The sequence below is a fragment of the Ambystoma mexicanum genome, chromosome 11 (assembly GCF_040938575.1).
Source record: "Ambystoma mexicanum isolate Mex_15411 chromosome 11, UKY_AmexF1_1, whole genome shotgun sequence".
In the NCBI taxonomy this organism is placed as follows: Eukaryota; Metazoa; Chordata; class Amphibia; order Caudata; family Ambystomatidae; genus Ambystoma; species Ambystoma mexicanum.
The window spans coordinates 1,320,714,560-1,320,737,549 of NC_090934.1; the positions used below are offsets into that span (position 1 = coordinate 1,320,714,560).

Genomic DNA, 22,990 nt, shown 5'->3' on the forward strand with positions numbered 1-22,990 from the left:
GAGCTTTTGGCAGTATTCCGAGCGCTTTGGGCGTTCGAGCCCCATCTACTAAACTTGTCGGTGCAGATCCGGACGGACAGCACGACAGCCATGTTCTATCTGAACAAACAAGGAGGGACTCGTTCGCCAAATCTGTCCAAGCTTGCACAGAAAATCTGGATATGGGCACTCAGACGGAACATCTTCCTATCAGCACAACATGTTCCAGGGGAGCTCAATTCCCTAGCGGATGCCCTAAGCAGAGACTCCCTCCCAGAAGAACACGAATGGGTCCTTCACAGAGAGATCGTAGAAGATCTCTTCTCTCAGTGGGGTTTCCCCACTATAGACCTATTCGCCACAAGCGAAAACAAACAATGCCCAGGATTTGCATCCAGGTTCCCCCAGCCAGACTCCCAAGGGAACGCCCTGTGGATGAACTGGTCAGGGATGTTTGCGTACGCTTTTCCACCAACTCCTCTCATCAGGAAGGTGGTGTACAAGATGAACAAGGAATCGATGACGCTCATCCTAGTTGCTCCCATGTGGGCGAGACAAACATGGTTTCCACACCTACGCAGGATGGCGCTGTGCGAGCCCATCAAACTCCCAGCCTGGTACAACCTACTGTCCCAGCAACAAGGTCAAACAGTGCACCAGGAACCCAACTCAATGAACCTGGCAGCATGGCTCCTGAGGTCATAGAGTTTGGGCATCTCAATTTACCACAGAGGTGTATGGACATCCTAAAAGAATCCAGGAAACCAAACACAAGGCACTGTTACTTTGACAAGTGGAAGAGATTCGTTATTTGGTGCCAGAATAAACAAATCATCCCAGTTGATTGCACTCCTTCCAACGTTGTAACATACATGCTCCACCTGCTGGACGCAGGTTTGGTTTTTAACTCTCTGAAAGTACACCTGGCAGCCCTCTCGGCTTACACCACATCCCATAACAAAGTATTGTGGTGGAAAGTACCAGTAGTTAAAGCCTTCATGGAAGAAGTAAAGAGACTTCACCCTCCTATTTCGAACCCACCGCCAGGATGGGACCTCAATGTGGTGCTAGCTAAGCTCATGGGCCCCCCTTTCGAACCCATGCATAAAAGTAGTCTCAAACACCTGACTTATAAAACGGCCTTCTTAGTAGCCATTACCTCTATAAGAAGGGTCAGTGAAATTCAGGCTCTGTCAGTGCAGGATCCTTTCTTTATTATCCACAAAGACAAACTGGTTTTGCGTACACACCCTACGTTCTCACCTAAATTTATATCTAAATTCCATGTAAACCAGTCCATCGAGCTTCCGGCTTTCTTCCAGAACCCGCAAAGCTCGGCTGAGGTGAAACTACACACCCTTGATGTGCGTAGGGCGGTCCTCTACTATGTAAATAAAACCAGACCGCTAAGAAGAACAGATCAACTGTTTGTCTCCGTAGCTACAGGCAGAGAGGGGGATCGCGTCTCTAAAGGCGCGATCTCGAAGTGGATTATCAACTGTATACAGCTGTGTTACTCTCTTTCTGGAAAAACTCTGCCTTTTACGCCAAGGGCCCATTCTACTAGAGGCATTGGTGCCACTCTGGCTTTCATTGCAAATGTTCCCCTCGACACCATTTGCAAAGCAGCTACTTGGAGCTCTATTCACACTTTTACTCAGCATTACTGCATTGACACTCATTCCAAGACAGATACACAAGTGGGACAAGCGGTTCTAAGACACCTGTTTGCTCATGACCCTTCTCACATCCCACCTCGTTCTTCGGGTACTGCTCGCTAATCTATGCACAGCATGTGATCTAAGCAGATTCCACAAGCCTCAGAAGGGATACATTACTCACCGTAATCGTATTTCTGATGCTTGTATCTGCTTAGATTCACATGCGACCCACCCTTCCTCCCCTCCGAGAGAAGGCGCATGATTACTTGTAGTCTTAACTTTCTGTCTATCTGCTTGGATTATCTGTACTCACGCTACTCCTCATGCTTCCTCATGTCAGAAAAAATACAATCTGAGGATCCCAGACGCGTGAGGGATCTTGGGTACAGTGGACGTCACACTAGGGATAGTATTACTGGCACGCCTGTGTCGACGCCCATTTTCGAGTTTCGAAAAACAAACTGTAATACTCCGCAGCTTCCACTAGATGTCGGCCTATGCACAGCATGTGAATCTAAGCAGATACAAGCATCAGAAATACGATTACGGTGAGTAATGTATCCTATATATATATATATATATATATATATATATATATATATATAATTTTTTTTTTTAATCTTTTTTTTCAATTAATTTATTTCATCGGAAAATGCTTTCAGTAAAATCACTGGATACCAAAGCATTGTATTGTGTGCTAGGAAACCAGTCTGGATGTGCCACCTGATTACCGCAGATTAAATTGAATACTTGCTGGTGAAGGGAGAATTTGTTTTGGGGTGCAATGGGATTATTTGTTAGAGCAAGTATTAGCTGGTTATGTGGGCACCTTGTTTTTGATTCATGTCCGTAATCATGTGATGAAGAAGAAAATGGGGTCCATTTATTTTAAATGTTTAAAAAGAGGGATCATTTTTAATGCGTTTTTATTTTTCTTCAAAGAACATTCCAATACCAACCCTGAAAGAGTATGCAAAAGCCTTAGAAAAGAACACACACGTCAAGACGTTCAGTCTGGCTGCAACTCGGAGCAACGACCCAGTTGCTGCTGTAAGTAGTCTTGCAGAGCTCGCAAAGTAAGGCATTTCCTGTGTGTGCTTTGAATTGTAACCTATGTCATGTGCAACCCAACATGCCTGTCGTTATGTTGGTTCATTTTCTTACACTTGGACATTTTTGGTTCCAAAAAAGATGTTCTGCCCATTAATATTTAAAGATTTCCATTCAAGAGAATGCATTGGCAGCTATTTTAAGATCTGACTGAAGTCGTAGAAGAAACAAATATTGATAAAGGTCCTAACTCGCCAAAAAGCAGTTGCCCCATTACCAAAGGATACCAGACATTAAAAAAGAGCAGTGTGATTTAATTACCAATTTCATTTATTGGCAGAATGTAAAAATGTGTTTTACACCTTATACAAGCTCTTTCTGGAAGTATCTGCCCTATATTAATAATGTGTGAGGAGCACCTGTGGGAATATGATTGATCAGCAACCTGTAGGTAAACTTGAGAATGTAAACGTGCACCTTACTGTGCGCATGCGCTTATTAGAGCATGCAGGGAGGTTTGGGGGGGGGGGCTCTAGCGAATGCACCCACACTGTTGGGAATGAAACCTCCACTGGGAGCCTGTGCAAGGTGTGTGACTGCGGCAAAAATATAAGAATCTGGAATGATATACGAATGTGCAGTAAGCTTTAGGAGAAAAGGTATATGCACCCCTATTGCGCACAGGCGCGTGACAGTGAATCCCGGGATTTTATTCAATAGCACCCCGCCTGTGCCTATGGGTATGTGGAGCGAGTAGAAGGCCAGCTCCCAGGCCCCCTTACCTGTAAAGAGAAAATACCCATACGCCTGTACCTAGAAAGGTATCACATTAAGATACTGTGAGCAATAAAACATGCCCAGTTACACCAAATGATTTATCAGGCCTGGATGCCTTCAGGTTTGGTGCGCTATATAAATGCCAAAAATAAATGTAGGGTAACCTGGTTAGGCAGAAACGGTGCCCTGCTGACTCAGTTTTACAGACATGGGCTTTTACATTTCAACTGAACTGTGCCCCCAGCTCATAAATGAGTCATCAATACTTTAGTTGCCTATTACGTTAATACAAATAGAACCTTTAAATATGCTGGTCCTACGCCCTGCAGCACCATCTGGGTGATTTATACTGAGAGATTTATACCTCGCAGTCCTGGTTTAGTGTGCAACAAAACGCGCTGGAAATGGAGAAAACGAAGGTGTGGTGCTGTCGGACCCCTGAAACCCCAATGTTCGTACAGCAAAAAGAAAACTGGCATAACTGAACAGCACAACTGGTATAGGCCCTTAGGATGGGGCTACCTTTAAGAGCTTAAATATTTAGGACCACAGCAGCTTTAGGATTATTAAAGCAATGAACCGGGGTGGCCCTACAGTAAATGTCGCTTGCAGCAGGTTTTAGTCCCTCCCTGTGAAGGTGTAATGATGAACCCTTTCAGTGAGACCATGGGAGGGTGCAGGGGATGCCCCTGAATATGCCTTCAGCCCCCATCAATCACTTGGACAGAGGAAAATGACTGACTACCTCTTGGTTTTATTTCTTTAAAAAAAAGTAACACAGACGATACCTTAAGACACAAATACATACATACATCAGAACAACCCTTTAGTTAAGAACTGTTGCTAAACAATATTAATCACCATGTAGGATTGGCTTAGCCACAGGCAACCTCTCGCCCCATCCCCCAGTATCTCAGGTCAAAGTGTCAGCTTTTTCCTTCTACAGTAGTGAACCTGTATGCACTGAGAACACACCCTAATACATTAGAAGCCCGATTGGTAGCTGCAGTCTGCCACTCAGAGTAATTACGACCACACAAAGAAAAGTGCACCAACCACAAAACACAACTGAAATGACAAAAAATGTGACATATAAGGTTTCTATCATTACGGACCGGGAACTGGCTTTAGCTTCCAGGATAAAAGGAAACTGCTTTAGTAATGTGAACCAGGATGCTGTTGGATAACCGCAAACCTAGAGAGTAGCTAGGCATGCGTAAAGTGTATAGGGTACAGTGGAGATGAGCCTGCACAAGCACTTGTATCACTGCGTCTTCACTTCCGCATAACAATTGACCTGCCATAATGCTCACCCACCCAAAATCGGATTGGGGGAGATTAGTTATTCATGAAAACCGTACCCAAAGGTGGAAATTTCTCTTTAAATAAAAAAAAATAACAGAACTGAGGTTTCTCAGGAAGCTCCTGTTAGGCAAGATTGTATGTAGTAACCCTGTGGGAGACTACAGCATCCTTGTCCTCTTGGCAATAGGTAACCCAGCTATTGGTATAGGTCTGTACAACACATGTTGGTAGAGTGACTGAGAAGCCAAACTTATCTCAAGAGGGGTACGTGTCAGCTGTAGAAATGTAACATAGAGATTCACAATTACAAGTATTCAAATAACGCTTATCCTCAACGTTTTCTAGAAAAAAGATTTATTAATTTAAGTCAGTTTTAAAATAAGCCTCCTTTAGAAAGGGCAATATGCATCAATAAAATACAATTCAAAAAAACTTCCTTAGATTTAAGTTCAGCAAGTAGATACCCTGTTGTGATGTCTCTCTTTCTCTCTTTCTCTCTTTCTCTCTTTCTCTCTTTCTCTCTTTCTCTCTTTCTCTCTTTCTCTCTTTCTCTTGGAAAGGTTTAACCTATCCCCCAATGAAGTATAGGTTAAACCTTTCCCAGCTATACAAGTAACTTATGTACGACCTATGAGCGACAGATAAACGCAGGGTCAGAGTCTGCAGGGAGCCAGCACAGCCAATGTCAATTGAACAAAGTCTAGGGGAGCTGAGTCACTTTTGAAAGATAGCACAAATGTCTTGCAAAATATTATGACAGTTTGTAGAAAATAATCACTGTTGGGCCACAAGCTGTAATTCTTGTGAAAGCAAAGCTGCAAGCAACTCTGCAGAAAAAGCTGCTACTGTAAGTCTCAAGTGAGACAAACTACAGACCAAAAAAAGGTAAATACCCCCTTAGTAAAGACAATACCTTATATTGGAAGAAGAGGATCCAACTGGCTTCTGTTCAGTTTGCAGTCCTGCAGTTCCTGGGTTACTGGGCCTCAGTCGTGGAGACAAGAGGGAGGACGTCTGGAGGACTCCTGCACTGCAGTTCGAAGGTTGGCAGCGGCAAAGCGCTCTTCCAAATCAGCAGCATTTTGCAGTTTCAGCTACCGGCAAATAGCACCACTATGGTTCTTGGACACCTGGTGGGCTTCCCTTGCTTTTGGGGTCCAGCACTCTGTTGAGGTGGCTCAGGCTTGGCCTGCTTCGGCAGGGTCCTCGGGATCTTCCTGGAGCATGGGTCTGGCTTAAAGACGATGCACTCGTTCCTGGTGTTCCCGACCCCTGGCACTCGGTTCCAGCAGCAGCAAAGGAGTACAGCCAGCAGGGAGAAGGGGTGCCAGTAAAGTTTGTCTTGGGGTCAGTTGGTTCCACCAACCCAAGGGACGAAGTCGTCCGCTCCAGGCTTCTTTAGTCTATACAAAATTCAGAGCTTCAGCAATGCAGCAGGACTGCACCAGGCAAACCAACGGTCCAGGAGGGTGCAGCAAGCTTCCCTTGCAGTTTCTTTCTTTGGATTCTTCGTCCAGTGGTCGACTCTGCCTACTGTCAAAGGGACCTCACCTTTTTATTCAGGTTTCTCCATTTCATTCGCAGCCTAGTTGTCACTCGCACAGCAGGGTGGCTGTCCTCCAAGGACAGCCAGCGAGCCAATCACATTTGGGTGCATTCAGGTAACCAAGGAGACAAGGACGGTATAGGTCTGTACTACTTGCGTAGTACAGACCTATACCGTAGGTGGGTTACCTATTACCAAGAGGACAAGGCTGGTGTAGTCTCCCTCAGGGTTACTGCATCCATTCTTGCCTAACACGCATATATATAACCTGGAAACTCTAAAGCTTTGCTGGACCTTGCAAGGAATATGTTGATGCCATGACTGTCAGTGTGTGCCAGTAACAGCCTTCACGCTAAATTTTACCTATCTAACATATATTGTCAGCTTTTGTCTAGCTAGAATCCTGGAGTTACCCTTCAATAAAACCGCATATGTTAAACTAACACTGGATCTGGTCACACTAGACAATTTAAATGAGAGAGCAGTTTTTTTTATTAAAATGCATTTCCAAGAACAATTGGGTATTGCAGGTAATCGGGCCATGTTATATAACTCAATATGGAAGTTGGGAGGGTTGCCAACTTCCCCTCGTCACCTAAAGGGCCAGAATGTTGTACTCTTGTGTATATATCACACAAACATCAAATATGTGTGCAGGATGATTATGGAATGCATGTCGTCTGTTTCAATCGTCTTTGGGAGAATGCTCTGGAGCTTATTTCGGCTGCAGGAGAACAAAGGGGCACCCCCTCTCATAGAGAGGACTATTCTGAAGCCCCCTAGCCTCTCTCCAAGGCTTCGTCAGGAAAATCTATGCCGTCTGAGCAGCCTTTTCCACCCCCAGACCCCTCTGTATCTTCCCTATGGACTTAAGAATTATTTGGACAAGATGGCCCAATTTATAGATTTTTCTGATAAATACATTATTTCCAAGAGACCTAGGGAGGAAGACTGCAAATGCTTCCCATTCCTACACAAGTCCACCAAGAGGTCTTAGACCAGGAGGATCCGGACACAGCTGACCAGGACTGGGTGCGGGATCAATCAGCAGATCAGGGGCCTTGGCATTCACCCAGATACCCCTGACCCATACATTATGTGTCCAGACCCCCCCCCCTTCACCTCAACAAATACTGACATCGCCTGTGGATGACCAAATGCTATATAATGCCATCCTAAAAAGTGCCACAGATCATTTTTGAGATTGCTACACAGGAGACGGCCCCCGATGATGACTTTGTTGAACATATTTTCCAGGAGAAGCCTCCCACTAGTCCGGCTATTCCGCAACTCAATTCAATAAACGCCTAGCTCCTTCTTCATTGTCCCCCTCCCTCACAAGGGCAGTCAACCCTCGGGTTGAGAAATTGTTCTGTCCCGCCCCATCTGACCCTATGTATATACAAGGTCATGCCACACCGGACTCCCTGGTTGTTACAACCACTAGAAAAAGGGCAGGGGTTCCGCTTTCCACAGCGGAAGCTCCCCCGGATAAAGATTGCAAAAAAACATTATGCCCTAGGGAAGCATATTACTACTTCTGCGGACTCTTCTACCAGAATAGCTAACTCTGACTCTCCTCGCTAGTTGCAGCCACATCCAATGGGGCCTGCTCCAGAAAGGCCTTCAAGAGGTTGCAGAGCCCATGCGATCATGCTTGCTGGCGGTCGTAACTGAGGGCAGGCAGGTTACCCATAATATATTAAAGGACACTTAGACTGCTGGACGTACCGTAGCCCAGGGGACTCTTCTTAAGAGACACACCTGGCTGAAGAACTCTGGCTTCAAACCAGAGACTAATGCCTCTCTGAATAACAAACCTGTCGATGACTCCAACTTATTTGGCAAGGCTGACAATGTTGGCTAAGAAAGGGCATGAGATGCTGAAGTCACAGCCAAATCTTCCACCAGCGAGGAGGCTCAAATTCTCCCCGTTCCTTTTGTGTTCCATCTTTCTCCTGGTCTCCCCATGGTCAATATGGCTCTGGATGTACTCCTTGGTCCTCCGGTCAAGGCTCCTCTGGAAACAGCCAATATCAGCAGAGAGGTCAACGTAGAAGCAAGGGTAGAGGCAGGAACTCTGCTACAAAGTGACTCGCTGGTTCGGGTCCCCTCCCATGCCTCCCTGGTTGGGGCGCACTGGTCCTCTTTCATTTACGCATGGGAGGGGATCACATCAGACCAGTGGGTGTTCCATCACCCACGGTTACTGCATCGATTTCCATCGGCCACCTCAATTCCACCCACCAAAGAGCAGACGCCTATCACCAGCACACCTACGAATCCTGTTGGAAGAGGTGCAGATCTTCTGAAAAGGGCACCGTAGAAGTCGTCCCAATTCACCAGGTAAAAAAGGAGATCTATTCAGTGTACTTGCCTGTACCCAAAGTATGTCAAACCGCAGAAATTCAGAATGACACTACAGAAGGTAATCCTGCTGTTGCTGCAGGGGGGGTTGCATGGGGATTACATGGCCACATTGGATATGCAAGATGGATTCTTTCATATTTCAATGTTGCCAGTGCACAGAAAGCACTGAAGGTTCATGATGGAGGATATTTCGCTATCAGTTAAAGGTTCTTTCCTTCTGCATTGCCTCAGCTGCACAGGTGTTCACAAAGGTACTGGCAGTAGTAGCTGCTCACCTGCGCAATGTAAGGAAGGAGGGGGTTGGTTTTGCTCCCCCCCCATACATTCTACGTGAAAGAGACCACCTGCTCTTGCACTAGTGGAGTAACACCTTTGTTGCCTTTCTGTGGCCTCGGGGATAAGCCCCTGGTACATACAGAGGTGGGGCTATTGCAAGACACATTTGTAATCCACTTTGTGTACCCCGGACTCCATCTTTGGACTAGGCTGCATTCTGGTATCGGTTCAGCCTTCTCTCCCCTCCGCAGTGCCACGCACAGCTAGCACGGACAGCCCCCACCTTTTTCCTCCCACGCCTGTGCCTCCCAAGTCCATTTCTCAGGGATGCTCTGACGCGAATTATTGCAAGCAAACTGTGTATTCTTTTCATCCTTCCTCTGAAATCACTGCCCTGTGTGTGACCGGGCAGAATCATGACTTGTGGCCCACCTATCTCAGCAAACCCGATCCTGCACCTCTCGCCCCCACTGTTGGAAAATGACTGCCTGTTCAACCCTGTGCCCCACCAAAGCTAGTCTATTGATGTAGCAGAAGTGTGACCCTTCCTTGCTGATCATCCTAGAGTGCCCTCAATAAAACCAAACTCCTGTCGCAATATATTCTTTCCTAAACGAACATGTCACTCCATCTCTTCCCGCTCTGATGTGCCAGACCCGACAGCTATTGATCCCATGCCATCTAGAGGGCAAGCCCCCCCACACCCTTCACCCTGCCAATGATCTGAAGCGAGATAATGTGAATACACGTGTACAATTTATAGGCCTCTCGTAAACACCAAAGGTGTAGTAATGGTCATTATTTACTGTATGTCTTGTGATAGTGTGTAGATTAGCCATTACCAACCGCCTCTCCCGGACCCAACCTGACCTTCACCTCGCACGGACCAGCCCAGATGAAAGACGTGATGCTCGACATCCCGCCAAGCCACCAGCCAATCTCGTGGAGCCGGCCCCTACATCACCATACTCGAACCCATGCCCTCACCAATCCAAATGTGACTTGTAGACTGTATAGAAAACGTCACTGATGATGCTGTAACCCTTTAAAATGTATTGTTTGCAAGAGCGCTCTCAAGGCATCAGAGTTCTCTGAATGCTGAATCTTACATAAATACTTTGTCTATCACCCAATCTCATGGTCTCATTCCCTACTTTGATGTGTCCATTATTCTGAGTCTTATTTGTGATGTGGGGAGTGACCACCTTCAGCAGGCAGTCCATCCCAGTCTATCCTTACCTCGACGACTGGCTAATAATGGGGGATTTGTACAGAACATGCCTAACCAATACCCTGAAGAAAGTAGATCGCCTCTTCAGCCTAAGGTTCTCCAACAATGAGAAAGTCCAGACTAGAACCAAACAGTTTTTGGGGGCTCTAATTTGGACCAAAGACGGCCTTGTTTCTCCCTCAAACGAGAGGGTTCAAAACATGCTGTTCCAGATCCCACAATATGTAGCCAGTCACAAGGTGACCGTACGCAAAGCCGTGCGACTTTTAGAGATGATAGCCTCCTGCATCGATCTAGCTCCATGCGCCCATGCAAGAGTGACTCTCGAGCCATGGTGTCGGGCCAACGGCCAGTGGGATGCTCTAGTGGTGGTCTCGGCAGCCCTCATTCAGTCTCTGAAGTTGTGGTCAAGAAAAAACCCTCTGCAGGGGAAAACCTTCACCACCCCCCTGCACTAGAAGCCACTCCCACCACAGATGCATTGACAGGGTGGGGGGGCTCCCCTTCATCAGACGGCGCACGGCTTGTGGTCCCCAGCAGTAGCATCCAACCACATAAACGTGTTGGAACTGCTAGCAATGTTCAAGGCCCTGAACGCTTTTCAAACTAACCTCAGGGGAAGACCGTTCTAGTCATCCCTGACAGTACTAGGGCCATGTGTTAAACAAGGGGGCACTCTCTCTCTAGGGCTTTACAGACTGTCCCAGAACATGAAAATGGGCTCTCAAACACAAGATATTCCTCCTGTCACAACACGTTCCAGGTGGACGTACTCTGCAGAGACTCCCCCCGCCCTACCCGTAGAGCACGAGTGGCAACTACACAAAGACATTGTACTCAGTCTTCGCAGACTGGGGCTTTCCAGAGATCGATTTGTTAGCAACTCTGGAGAATGCACAATGCCCAGATTATGCCTCCAGGTACACAGAAACCGCTCCAAGGATAACAGTCTCTGGATAACATGGTCGGGGAGATTTGTCTAAGCTTTCCCCACAGACCCCCTGATTCCCCTGCTCAACAGGATAGTGCACAAGATGCACAAAGAGCCAGTCAGGATGATTCTGGTGGCCCCAACGTGGGCCCGCCAAACTTGGTTCTCCCATCTCATGGTAATGCCAATATATCCACCCAGGAAGCTGCCATGCCCTTACAATATGCTGTCGCAAGACCAGGGGGAAACACTAAATCAATGCCCTCAAACTCTCAATTTAGCAGCTCCTGAGGCTAGGCATTGCAACTCCAGCAAATGGAAACGCTTTGTCATTTGTTGTAATGACAAAGGCATCAATCCTATTTAATGCACACCAACACATATTGTTCTAGACCTAACCCACCTGTTAGATTCAGGTCTGGTTTTCAATTCCCTAAAGGTCCACTTAGCTGCGCTTTCAGCATACACCTCGTCCCAGAATAAAGCTTTGTGGCGGAAAATTCCAGTAATTAAAGCTTTTATGGAAGGTAAAAAGGCTTCATCCCTCCAGGTCCCACCCTGGAACTGGGTTGGAAATAAACGTTGTACTTCCCAGACTAATGGGGCCTCCCTTTTGAACTTGTAGTATTGGGGAACACTGGAGAGACACCAGGAGGCAGGTAAAACGCTGGAGGCATTAGTATATAAAAATTAGTAAGTTTATTCCAAGTTACAGGGCAAGTTGGTTAGGAGAGGCAGGAGCTAAACAGGTAACATCCTCTGTTAGGTTCTCCCATCCTGAAGCTCCCAACTGTAACTATTGGAACACTGTCCCATATGATTCTAGATTACATCAATGCATTCTACTGTCTGCACAGTGTGCACCCAGTGCAGATAGATACTACAGATACTACAAACTAATGCACAAGGCTAGCCTTAAAGCACTCCCCTACAAGACCACCTTCCTGGTGGCAATCCCATCAATAAGGAGAGTTGGTGAACTGCAGGCCCTTTCAGTTCAGGACCCATTCGTCACGATTCACAAAGAGAAGGTGGTCCTGCGCACTTGCCCACGATTTGCACCCAAATTTATTTCAAAGTTCCATATAAACCAGTCCATAGAACTACACATCTTTTTCCAGAACCCCACTAACGTGGCAGAAAGAACCCACCTCACACTAGATGTGAGGACAGAGGTTATCTATCTGGAAAAGACAAAACCACTAAAAAAGTGTTTTTCGTTTCAGTGGCAGCTGGTAGAGAAGGGGACCATGTCTCTAAATCGGCTATTTCAAATTGGATCGTAAACTGCATCATACTGTGCTACACTCTTGACAAGAGAGATCTGCCATTCAGGACCAGAGCACACGCTACTCTAGGCACAGGTGCTACCATAGCATTCATTGCAATGGTCCTCGAGTCCATTTGTAAAGCAGCAACCTGGAGTTCTGTACACACCTTTACACAACACTATTGTCTAGATACACACACTAGGTCTGACTCTCAGGTGGGACAAGCCGTGCTAAGACATCTCTTTGCTACTGTTCCTTCACACATCCCACCACCATCTCTGGGTACTGCTCGCTAGTCTATGCACAGCATGTGATTGTAAGCAGATTCACAAGCATCAGAAGACATGCATTACTCACCGTAATAGCATTTCTGATGATTGTATCTGCTTAGATGCACATGCTCCCACCCTTCCTTCCCTTCATGAAGTAAAAGGAACATAGACATCTTACACCTTCTCTCTTCTGTACTCCCTCACGCTGACCATAAGTCTCCCTCATGGCAGAAAAAATAATCGGAGGGACCGCAACGCGTGCAGTATTTTGGGTACACTACAGGTCACGTTGGAGATGGTGTTACTGTCACGCCCATGTCGACGTCCCCTTTCGAGCTTTGAAAGAAAGATGCAATACTCTGTGATTACCAGTAGATGTCAGACTATATGCACAGCATGTGAATCAACGCGGATACAATCATAAATGCTATTACAGTGAGTAATGCATGTCTTATGGTCATGCATTGCCCGGGAAAGCCTTGGTTTTTGTGGGCTAGTGCAGGGCCATGTGTGTGTTTCCCAGGAAGTGGGCTGGGACTGTCTGGTCCCAATCATCCTACTGGTTTCTATATGTATGCATGAGTTTCACCATCAGTGCTGCTGATTGGACCCCTACTTCACTGTGTCAGGGGCGTATCTTCTATTCAGTAAGCTGGGTTTTTGTCAGACCTGAGTTTTTAGATAGGAAAACTAGTCCTGCAGCCATGCCTCAGATCTTGGAGAAATTCTGCAAGGAGGCAAGTTACCTGCCCAGCTCTGTAGACCGTGGACCCGTCCTAAGAAGTCATGGCTACCAACTTTTGCTACAGTCTCGGTTGAGCCCAGTCTGGCTAGCGATCTTCAGAGGTCCTTCAGTGGAGCTTCGATCATTGGAGTGGTGGGACCAACCATTCTCGAGTTCGGCACGTCCTGCCAAGAAGAGACCTCATAAGCACCCCTGTACCACCCAGTGGCTGACCTGCTCGACCTTTGGGCTGGCGCTCTGCCAATATCACCGTTCCATGTTTTGGCTCGGAACTGAGTGGACTGCTAGCGTGTCCTCCAATAGTCTTCTCTGTGAAATGTTAGCGTACCAGCATTCAAGGGACCTGAGATACGGGGGCTGACTGACCATGACACATGTCCCCTCCTGTCGCCGTGCATCTAGTCTTGTGCTGAGAGGAGGCCTGCAGCCGAGTGAGCTTCATTCTTCCATTCACCAGAATCTGTGGCCAACCGAGGATTCACTCGAACCTGCAACTCCTAGGCACCCAGGTTCCGAAGAAACATCGGGGAAGCGTGACCTCTGACAACCTTATTTATTTGTTCAGATTTGTAGAGCGCACGTCAGCCCGGGGGCATCGTGGCACTTCTTACAGGCATATCTTAGTTACATAGAATGCATTATTTACATAAAATACATTATATACAGTGGCAATATGACACATGTACAAATTTTGCAATGCAGTATATTTACATAGATTTGCGAGTGTCACATTGTGCGGAAAGAGGTCTTCAGTTTCCTACGAAAAATCGGGAGTGAGTTCTCCGCTCTAATGTCTGCAGGAAGAGCGTTCCAGGTCTTGGTGGCAATGTAGGGGAAGCTTAGGCCACTGGCTTTGGCTTTTTTGATGCGTGGGATGTAGAGCAAGTTGGTGTATTGTGTCCTGGTGGGACGGGAGGAGGAGGGTATGGAGATGGTATCTGATAGGACAGGGCGGAGAGAGAGAGACCTTCCAAGTCCCAAGAGAAACCACAGTACGGGGCTAGTTACAGCTGTACTTACATGAACCTCTAAAACCCTCCTCTTAAAACTTAGCTTTGCCATTACTTGATTGCACAAGCACTCTGAAAGCTGGGGACCATTTCATTCACTAGAATAGACACTTACATGACTTCTGGAACGGTTTCAAATCCACAAGTCCCTCACGATGTCAGTGCACAAGGCCCCAATTAATTTAGGGTTGGATTTCTGAGGTTAGGGTTGTAATCTTGTTGACTGCCATTGCCATTTTAACCATTACCTTTCCTTTCAGTATTCAGGGGTAGAGGGTATTGTGGTTTTATTGCACTGGCTACAGGGGCTGTATATATGGATTTTGAGTTTGTGAGTGGTTGGTGGATGATGTATAGAAGGCCAACCTAGTTTAGTGACAGGGACAACTCTGGGAGCTGCAGCCAAACCAGTTCAAGGCAGCTAGGCGAGTGGTCAAGGTTAAGTCTCAGGAGGGGTGAGTCTGGTATGGGGTCCTCAATGAGTACACGCAGTGAAAATTCCAGGAAGACACTTAGACAAAGGTTATTAAAATATTTATTTATGGCCATATAACACAATGACTATTAGCATGTAATATTATCACACAAGACTAAATGATACATATATGCAATCACTAGAGTAGGGCAACATATGCAAAGGAAGGTAAGTAGTAGTATGGAGAACTACAGGTCCACAGAGATGCAACACTAACTTTAAAAGTGCATCCCTAAGATGTTTGGGGCCTTGTGCCCAAAGGTTCCACACAGTTTTGTGAGACAGGAAGAAGTTAGTGGATGGCATCTGGGGTCCAATGAAGAGTTCCAAGGTGTATGAGGACAAGTTGTTCTTGAATAAGTGCCCCCTCCCCAATGCTTGACAGAGCAAGCTATGGCAAAGCCAAACGTGTACAATTTTCTAAAAGTTACCAAACATTTAAATGGGCGAATAGGGGGTTCAGGTAAGGCATGTTACAAATCCCCTGCTGTACTCTTTATTCTTTGTAGGAGTTAGCAGGTCTTCAGAAGAGGGTCCAAGTTCGCTTTTCCCACCGTTGGCTCTGGCCATCTATGCTCAGGGGTTGCAGGTTCGAGCACTACTCCGGTCGACACCCTGGAACAGGTGCAGTGGTCCTTCTTATCCAAAAGCCAGTCCTGGTCCACTGGTAGCACAACTCATGCATACCATTCAGACACACAAACTGGTTTGTTGATTGGGACCAGACAGTCCCAACCCACTTCTGCACGGCCATCTGTGTTTGTTGCCAGGGAGTCCGCAAAAAGCCTTGGCTTTCCCTGGCACTGTAAGTCCATATAAGGATGTTTGTCCTTACAGGTCGGGAGGAAGGGTTGGTGACAAGATGGCCAAGGGACAAACTAAAAATCTTGTGGCACGTCCATGTTTTAGACACGAGCCACAGTGGGTAGTGTGAGGGGGTCAATAATGCGAGATGGAAAACTGCTTGTAGTTTTCTCAGTATTTGACATTTTATTTTAAACAAGAATTTCAAAGAAAACCTAACTAAGGCTTCTCCAGCATTGGATCTTTCATGGATTCACATGCTTAGAATATTCCCAGTCGACAGACTGGGAACTCTCGGTAAGCTTAAAGCCTTTTCCTGTAGGAAAACATTCAACACTTTTGTGTCCCATCTTTGGCGTTTTGGGCCACGCACGCACACCCCACTAGGACGTAGTGGTATAAATGCCCCGCCCCCGCGGCTCCCTTCAGATTTCAACCGTCTCAAAAGTGGGAACACCTTGTGTATTTTCTACTTGGTTAGGTTGTGCTGTTGTGGTTTTTTCTCCTAATGTCGGGCTAAGCACTGTTCCGCCCCTGCGCTACGTGCGGTCTAAAGAAGGTCTACGAGGGGGACGGACATATGGACTGCATTTACTGTCTGCACCCTCATCACTCGGCGACATATGTAAGGGCTTCTCCCAGAAGACTCTTAAAGATCGAGTCGCAGACATGTCGCATGGTTGAACGACGGAGCGGGGGCATACCCGCCTTCGGAAGTGGGCTCCACACGCAGCGCTGCCTCGGTGTCAAAATCTTCTGGGCCCCCCCGCCGCTCTTCGTCATCGGAACCACCGGTAAAGAAGTTGCGACCGGTGGACAATGAATCGTCAGTAGGCCATTCCAGGGACTCTTCTTCGAAGAAGGCCTCTTCGTCCTCATCTAAATCCTCCTCGGGCGATCGTCATAGATCGACCTTGAGTCGAGAGACAGAGAAGCGCAGGTCGAGTTCGGAAAAGGCGGGAGCAACGCATAAGCCTGCGTGACCACCACCATCGTCGACGGTTGGGAAGTCATCTACTTCTCTGTCGCAGTTAACATCAACCGGTCCTGGATTGCAGGCGGCGACGACGACGGGGCCGACTATTGCTTCGTCGACGGACACCCCTCAAGAGGCCTGGTGTCCAGAGGTCTACTACCCAATTTTGCTAGACACACTTCTACAGCAGGAGGCTTTGTCGGTATCCTCGGGAGACAAGGGTGAAAGGATAGCTGCCCCTGCAGACCTGGGGTTACAACTTACCACACCTTACCCCCAGGAGCATTCCGGGTTCTACCTCCCTGCTCAATCCGCAGTCGCTTTTGTCATTGTAGGTTTTGTCCACGCTGCAAACGCTGCTGAAGACACTGGATGACAGACTGCCCCGAACAACTCCGGCCAGGTCGGACGTCGATGACCCGGGCCCGTCTCGCCACCCTCCACCTTCAACCCCCACGGCAGAGCCTCCGGTGGCAAATCTCTCGGCCCCACGCTGCGAGGAAGGGGAACAGTTGGATTCGGAATCAGGCAGCAGAGCGTCGTCAGTGGTCTCCCTTTCCCCCCTCCAGGGATCCGACTTGGGAGTCCGATGTGGAATTGGAAACCCCAAGGAGCCCGGCTCAGCCGTCTCCCCAGACGATATCGGGTCATTCCACAACATGATGGCCAGGGCTTGCACGGAATTTGGCCTGGCCCAAGAGGAAGAAAAGGACTGTTTTCTTTTCGACCACATGGGTAAAAGGAGGAGGTCTGTGTTTTCAGTGCCCATCCTAGATCATGTGTGGAAGGAAGGTCTTCAGACCATGCGTCACCCTTTCTCAGAGCCAGCGATGAAGGGTTGCCTAGAGGAAATTCAAAGCCCCTGACTCTACTCCCAAGTGCCTTTCCTCTCAACCAACACCTGACTCTGTGGTATCGGCGGCGGCGAGAAAGGCAAGGGCTCAACACAAGTGTACGACCCCTCCGGAAAGTGATGCTAGATGCTAGGATGCGTTCGTCAAAAAAGTCCTGTCGGCAGGTGCTACCACAGTGAAGGCGGCCAATTCGCTCGCCATAATTGCTAGATACGACAGGGAGATGTGGCATCGGCTGGCGCCCATACTCTAACACCTTCCAGATGAACATCAAAAAGCAGCTATGTTGCTGGTCAGGGAAGGTGAGGAGGCTTCAAATCACGCCATTAACATTGCGGTGGACCATGCGGAGTTGGGGTTTAAGCAAATGAACAACGGCGTAGTTCTCAGACGACCGGCATGGCTAAAATGCACCAACTTCCGACCGGAGGTGCAGTACAAGGTACTGGATATGCCGTTTGAAGGAGACCTCCTCTTCGGCGAGAAGGTTGACGATGCCCTGAAGGGCATGAAGGAGGACTCGGACACGGCGCGTTCCTTGGGGGCCCTCCAGAGTGGTCGGAGTTTCGGGTCTTTTCGTCCCTTCAGAGGAGCATCGGGGAATTCCCGATTTTCATCGAAGGACCGACCCTTCGGTACGCCAGCATATTCCTCTCAGGGATACAGGCGAGCTTCGCAAGCGGCTATACGTCGCCGGGACTACCAGGCCCCCAAGAAGAGAGCAAGTTACTCGTCGCGTGGGATAAACCGAGTAAGGACCAGCAATGACGGGCATCGGAACGTTCTGGGGGGGCAGAGTATCATGTTACATCAACGAATGGGAGCTGATAACAGATCAATGGGAGTTGGACACTGTAAAATACGGTAATTCCCTGCAATTCAAGAGCAACCCTCCGCATATTCCACCGGCGTGTGTAGCTCAATCCCATCTGAGCGTGTTGCTGCAGGAAGTAGCACTTATGCTACAAAAAGGGGCTATTGAACTGGTCCTGTCGTCACAAAGGGGTCAAGGGGTTTATTCCCGATACTTTGTGGTGAAAAAGCCAAATGGAAAGTGGCGTCCCATCCTAGACCTGCGCGAACTAAACAAGTCGCTGAAAAACACAAAGTTCAAGATGCTCACGCTCCAGGTGGTGATCAGGTCAGTTCAAGAAGGGGATTTACTGGCGTCTCTGGACCTGCAGGACGCGTACTTCCACATACCGATGTCGGCAACACAAGAAGTACCTAAGGTTTGTGGTAGCGCGGACTCACTACCAGTTCAGTTCTTTCCTTTGGACTGAAATCTTCCCCCAGAACGTTCACAAAATGCCTGGCTCCGGTGGCAGCCTGGCTGAGAAGGCAAGGCCACCATGTATACCCGTATCTCGACGACTGGTTGGTGAGGAGGCCCTCCCCGGCGTCGACGCACAGGAGTCTACAGGACACCATGAGCCTCTTGCAACGATTGGGGTTTGCAATAAACTTCGAAAAATCCTTGTCAACGCCGTCCAAAACCTTGGTGTTTCTGGATGCATAGTTCGAGACCCAGTTGGGGTTAGTCAGACCATCCCTCGACAGGATCACCAGGCTCAGTCGATTGGCAAGTCAGTTGAAAATCAATTCCAGGCTGTCGGTGAGAAACTATACATCAATCCTGGGAGCTATGGCGTCCTGCATTCCTCTGGTTCCCAACTGCCGCCTTTTCATGAGGCCAGTGCAACAGTTTTTGGGGAACCGTTGGACGCAGGCTCAGGGCCTCTGGTCAGACAGGCTGACCGTCGTCGACGACAAGCTCCTATCAACTCTTTGGTGGTGGAAGAAAGTTCAGAATATTTCCAAAGGGGTACCCCTACAGGAGTCGGAGTTCCGATTCACCGTGGTGACGGACGCGTCCCTAACTGGCTGGGGAGCGCACATGGGCACTCTGCAGACACAAGGCCGTTGGTCTCAGAAGGAATCTCTCCTGCACATCAACGTTCTGGAATTGAGAGCGGTCCGCTGGGCCCTGAGGGCGTTCCTGCCTCACATCAAGGGATCCACAGAGTTCTGAAGGACAAAACCACAGCAATGTTTTACTTACGGAAACAAGGTGGCACACGATACAGAACCCTCCATCGAGGCTCAAAGTGTGGCACTGGGCTCTAAAACACGATCTATCCATCGTAGCTCATCACCTGCCAGGAGTGAGGAACGAGCAGGCGGACTCGCTCAGCAGAAATATGGACCAGATTCACGAGTGGAAAATAGACACCGATCAATTGTCGAAGGTCTTCGAAAAATGGGGGCGACCTCAACTGGATCTCTTCGCCACGAAGGCGAACAGGAAGTGCGAGAGGTACGCCAGCAGGTGGCCACAGGAAGATTCGGCGGGAGAAGCGTTTTCCTTCCCGTGGACGGGCAAGTTCCTCTACGCCTTCCCTCCGTTCCCTCTGATACGGAGAACTCTGCAGTGGATACGCAGGTACAGGTGCCGAGTCATCTTGATAGCGCCGTGTTGGCCGAGGCAACCATGGTTTTCCGACCTGCTTCATCTGTCAGCGGATCACCCGATGGCGTTCCCGAAGGTGCCCAACCTCTTGTCCCGGGACGAAGGGACGGTGTGGCATCACAACCCGAGCAGCCTCAGCCTCACAGCGTGGCTCCTGACTTTTCAGAATTTGGTGCCTTGAACATTCCCTCGGACTGTCGGAAGATATTACAGGCTGCGCGGGCCCCGTCCACCAACAAGTCTTACAGGTGTAAGTGGAGGAGATTCTGTACGTGGTGCCAAGGACAGGCAGGCGTGGAACCTCAGAGTTGCTCCGTAACAGATTCTCCTGTATCTACTACATTTGGCGAAGAGTGGTTTGTCTTTTTCATCACTAAAGGTTCATCTGGCGGCCATCTCCAGGTTCACAAGAGGGAAGAAATCAACGCCCTTGTTTAATGACAGGTTAGTGAAACATTTCTTGAGAGGTTTATTCCGGACGTTTCCCCCGACGTGGAGCCTTAACCTGGTACTTGCAGGGTTAATGAAACCACCCTTTGAGCCGATGGCCACGTCGCCGATGAAGTTTTTATCATGGAAAGTGGCTTTTCTAATAGCCATATCATCGGCTAGACGGATCTCAGAGTTACAGGCATTGGTCATAGACCCTCCATATCTCAGATTTTTCAAAGACAAAGTGGTCTTGTCAACGAGTCCTCGTTTCAGCCCGAAAGTTCCTACGACTTATCATAAACATTCATCCATTGTCCTGCCCACCTTCTTCGCGACTCCCTCATCAGCTGCGGAAAAGTTCTTGCATACCCTGGATGTCAAGAGAGCTCTAAAATTTTACCTTCATCAACTTCGATCTACGCAGCAACTCTTCGTTGCATATGGGCCTTCGACAAAGGGGAAGGCAATTTCAAAACAAGGACTGACCCGATGGGTCTCGTCGACGATTGCCTTCTGTCACTCAAAAGCGGGGAAACCGCTACAAGGACGTCCGAGAGCTCATTCGACCAGGGCAACTTCATCGACGGCGTTGTGGGCAGGGGTTCCACTGACAGACATTTGCAGGGCGGCAGCATGGTCAGTGCCCCATACATTCACCCGCCACTACTGCCTCGACCGACAGCATGCGGAGGAGATTCAAATGGGACGAGCTGTCTTGCGACATCTTTTTCAATAAGGTAAGCCCTTCTCTTTGAGGAGGGTCTATGCTGGTTTGGATATGTATTTGTATAGATAGATATATATATATATCTATGTACGAATATACACATGGAGGTAAACACGTGTGTTTTATGTATGCTTTTTTGGCTTATATAAATGTTACTCGGTGCAGTACTGTGGCATATTGTTAGTTTCGAATCCTATTTGATTATGATTCGCCTTTTTCAGGATAGGGTGGGTGCTGGATTGCATTTACACCTCCATTGTTTCAAGTTCACTGCTGTGCATTCTATTCTAAGCATGTGAATCCATGAAAGATCCAATGCTGGAGAAGGGAATAGTTTCTTACCTGTAACTCCATTTCTCCAGCATTGGTATCTTTCATGGATTCACATGCGCCCTCCGGCCTCCCCAAAATGCAATCATCTTGTAATTTTTGTTTCACCCCGTTCCACTTTGGAGGGGTCAAAATCTGAAGGGAGCCGCGGGGCATTTATACCACTACGTCCTAGTGGGGCGTGCGTGCGCGGCACAAAACGACATAGATAGGACAAAAGTGTTGAACGTTTTCCTACGGGAAAAGGCTTTATAAGCTTACCGAGGGTTCCCAGCCTGTCGACGGGGAATATTCTAAGCATGTGAAGCCATGAAAATTACCAATGCTGGAGAAATGGAGTTACAGGTAAGAAACTATTCCCTACTCTACCAGGAAATCCCCTACCTAGTCTAGTGGAAATCTCCTAGCATACACAAAACTGACCCACACACTAAACGAGTCAAAACAACGCATAAACATCATAAATGAAAGATTACCAAATAACCAGTGTCTTGGATGACTGCCACTTGTCCTGGATAGATCTCGTTCCCCAGGATTGCCCAAAGTCAATTTCTCCCAAATCAGTTCTTGAAAAGTTGCATAGAAACAAAGTTCACTCAAGCAAAAATCCACTGGTAACAGTTCCTTCTTCGTTTGTTGAGAAGTTCCCGTTCCAGGTTTCACAAAGAAAACTGCACCAATGGTATTCCTCGATAACCTCCTTCCAGGATAGAATGGGTAAAGTTCAAAACAAAAGTACAACTTCTGCTTTAACACTTCTTCTTTTGTAACCTCTACTGCTTTAATATCCCTTGTCAGGATGCTTCTTAGGTGAGATTTTCATATTAGTGATAAATCTTCCTGAGCTCTGTCAACCTCAGAACCTTTTGCTTGGCTTTGTAATTATTTTACCTTATACCTGTCCCTAGGTGAGTAGGAATCTTTTTTCCCCTCTCACCTAGTCGTTTACTCTTTTTATGGGTGACCTTTTTATGTCTCTCCATAGCGTATGGTTGGAGTTGTAGTTTCCTATAACTTTTAGGCTTAGGCTGAGTTGCCCCTTTGGGCTCCCCTGTTATTTTCTCTTCCATGTATTTGGGTGAACTTCTGTTCCCAAGTAGTAGGGAGATATGCATCGCCTTTAAATTTTATATAACTAAGCCAGCATTCCCCACCTTATGCATAGTGCTGGGGGGATACAATGTATCCGTTTTTTTACTTAACTGATAACATTTTGGTGACAATTGGAGGTTTACTTGAATGGCTAGTGGCAGTGGTTTTTATTTTATGACTTTTAGTCTTTATTACTCACAGGCTGTTGATTCAGCCTCGGTAATGCACAGAAGGGCCATCTTTTTGCTAAAATGGTGGGCTGCTGATTTTTTGCCATTTTCTGTGTGCTGGCTGTTTCCGAGATCTTCCCCTGCTATTCTAAGCAGGAATGAACTGAGTGGAAGTTTTGTCTTTAGCCGGAATCCTTTGAATTCCCCGCCTAGGCTCCAGAGTGTCTTGAAGGCAA

General features: G+C 47.7%; 1 protein-coding gene across 2 annotated transcripts in view; it reads left to right on the top strand.

Moving 5' to 3' along the window:
- LOC138504373 (tropomodulin-3-like) overlaps positions 1-22,990 on the top strand; it is a 419,121-nt gene that overhangs the window by 299,268 nt on the left and 96,863 nt on the right. For both annotated transcript variants that reach the window (XM_069624833.1, XM_069624832.1), the window contains exon 7: positions 2,583-2,690. In XM_069624833.1, the coding sequence (XP_069480934.1) occupies positions 2,583-2,690 (108 nt within the window). The remainder of the gene's footprint in view (positions 1-2,582; positions 2,691-22,990) is intronic.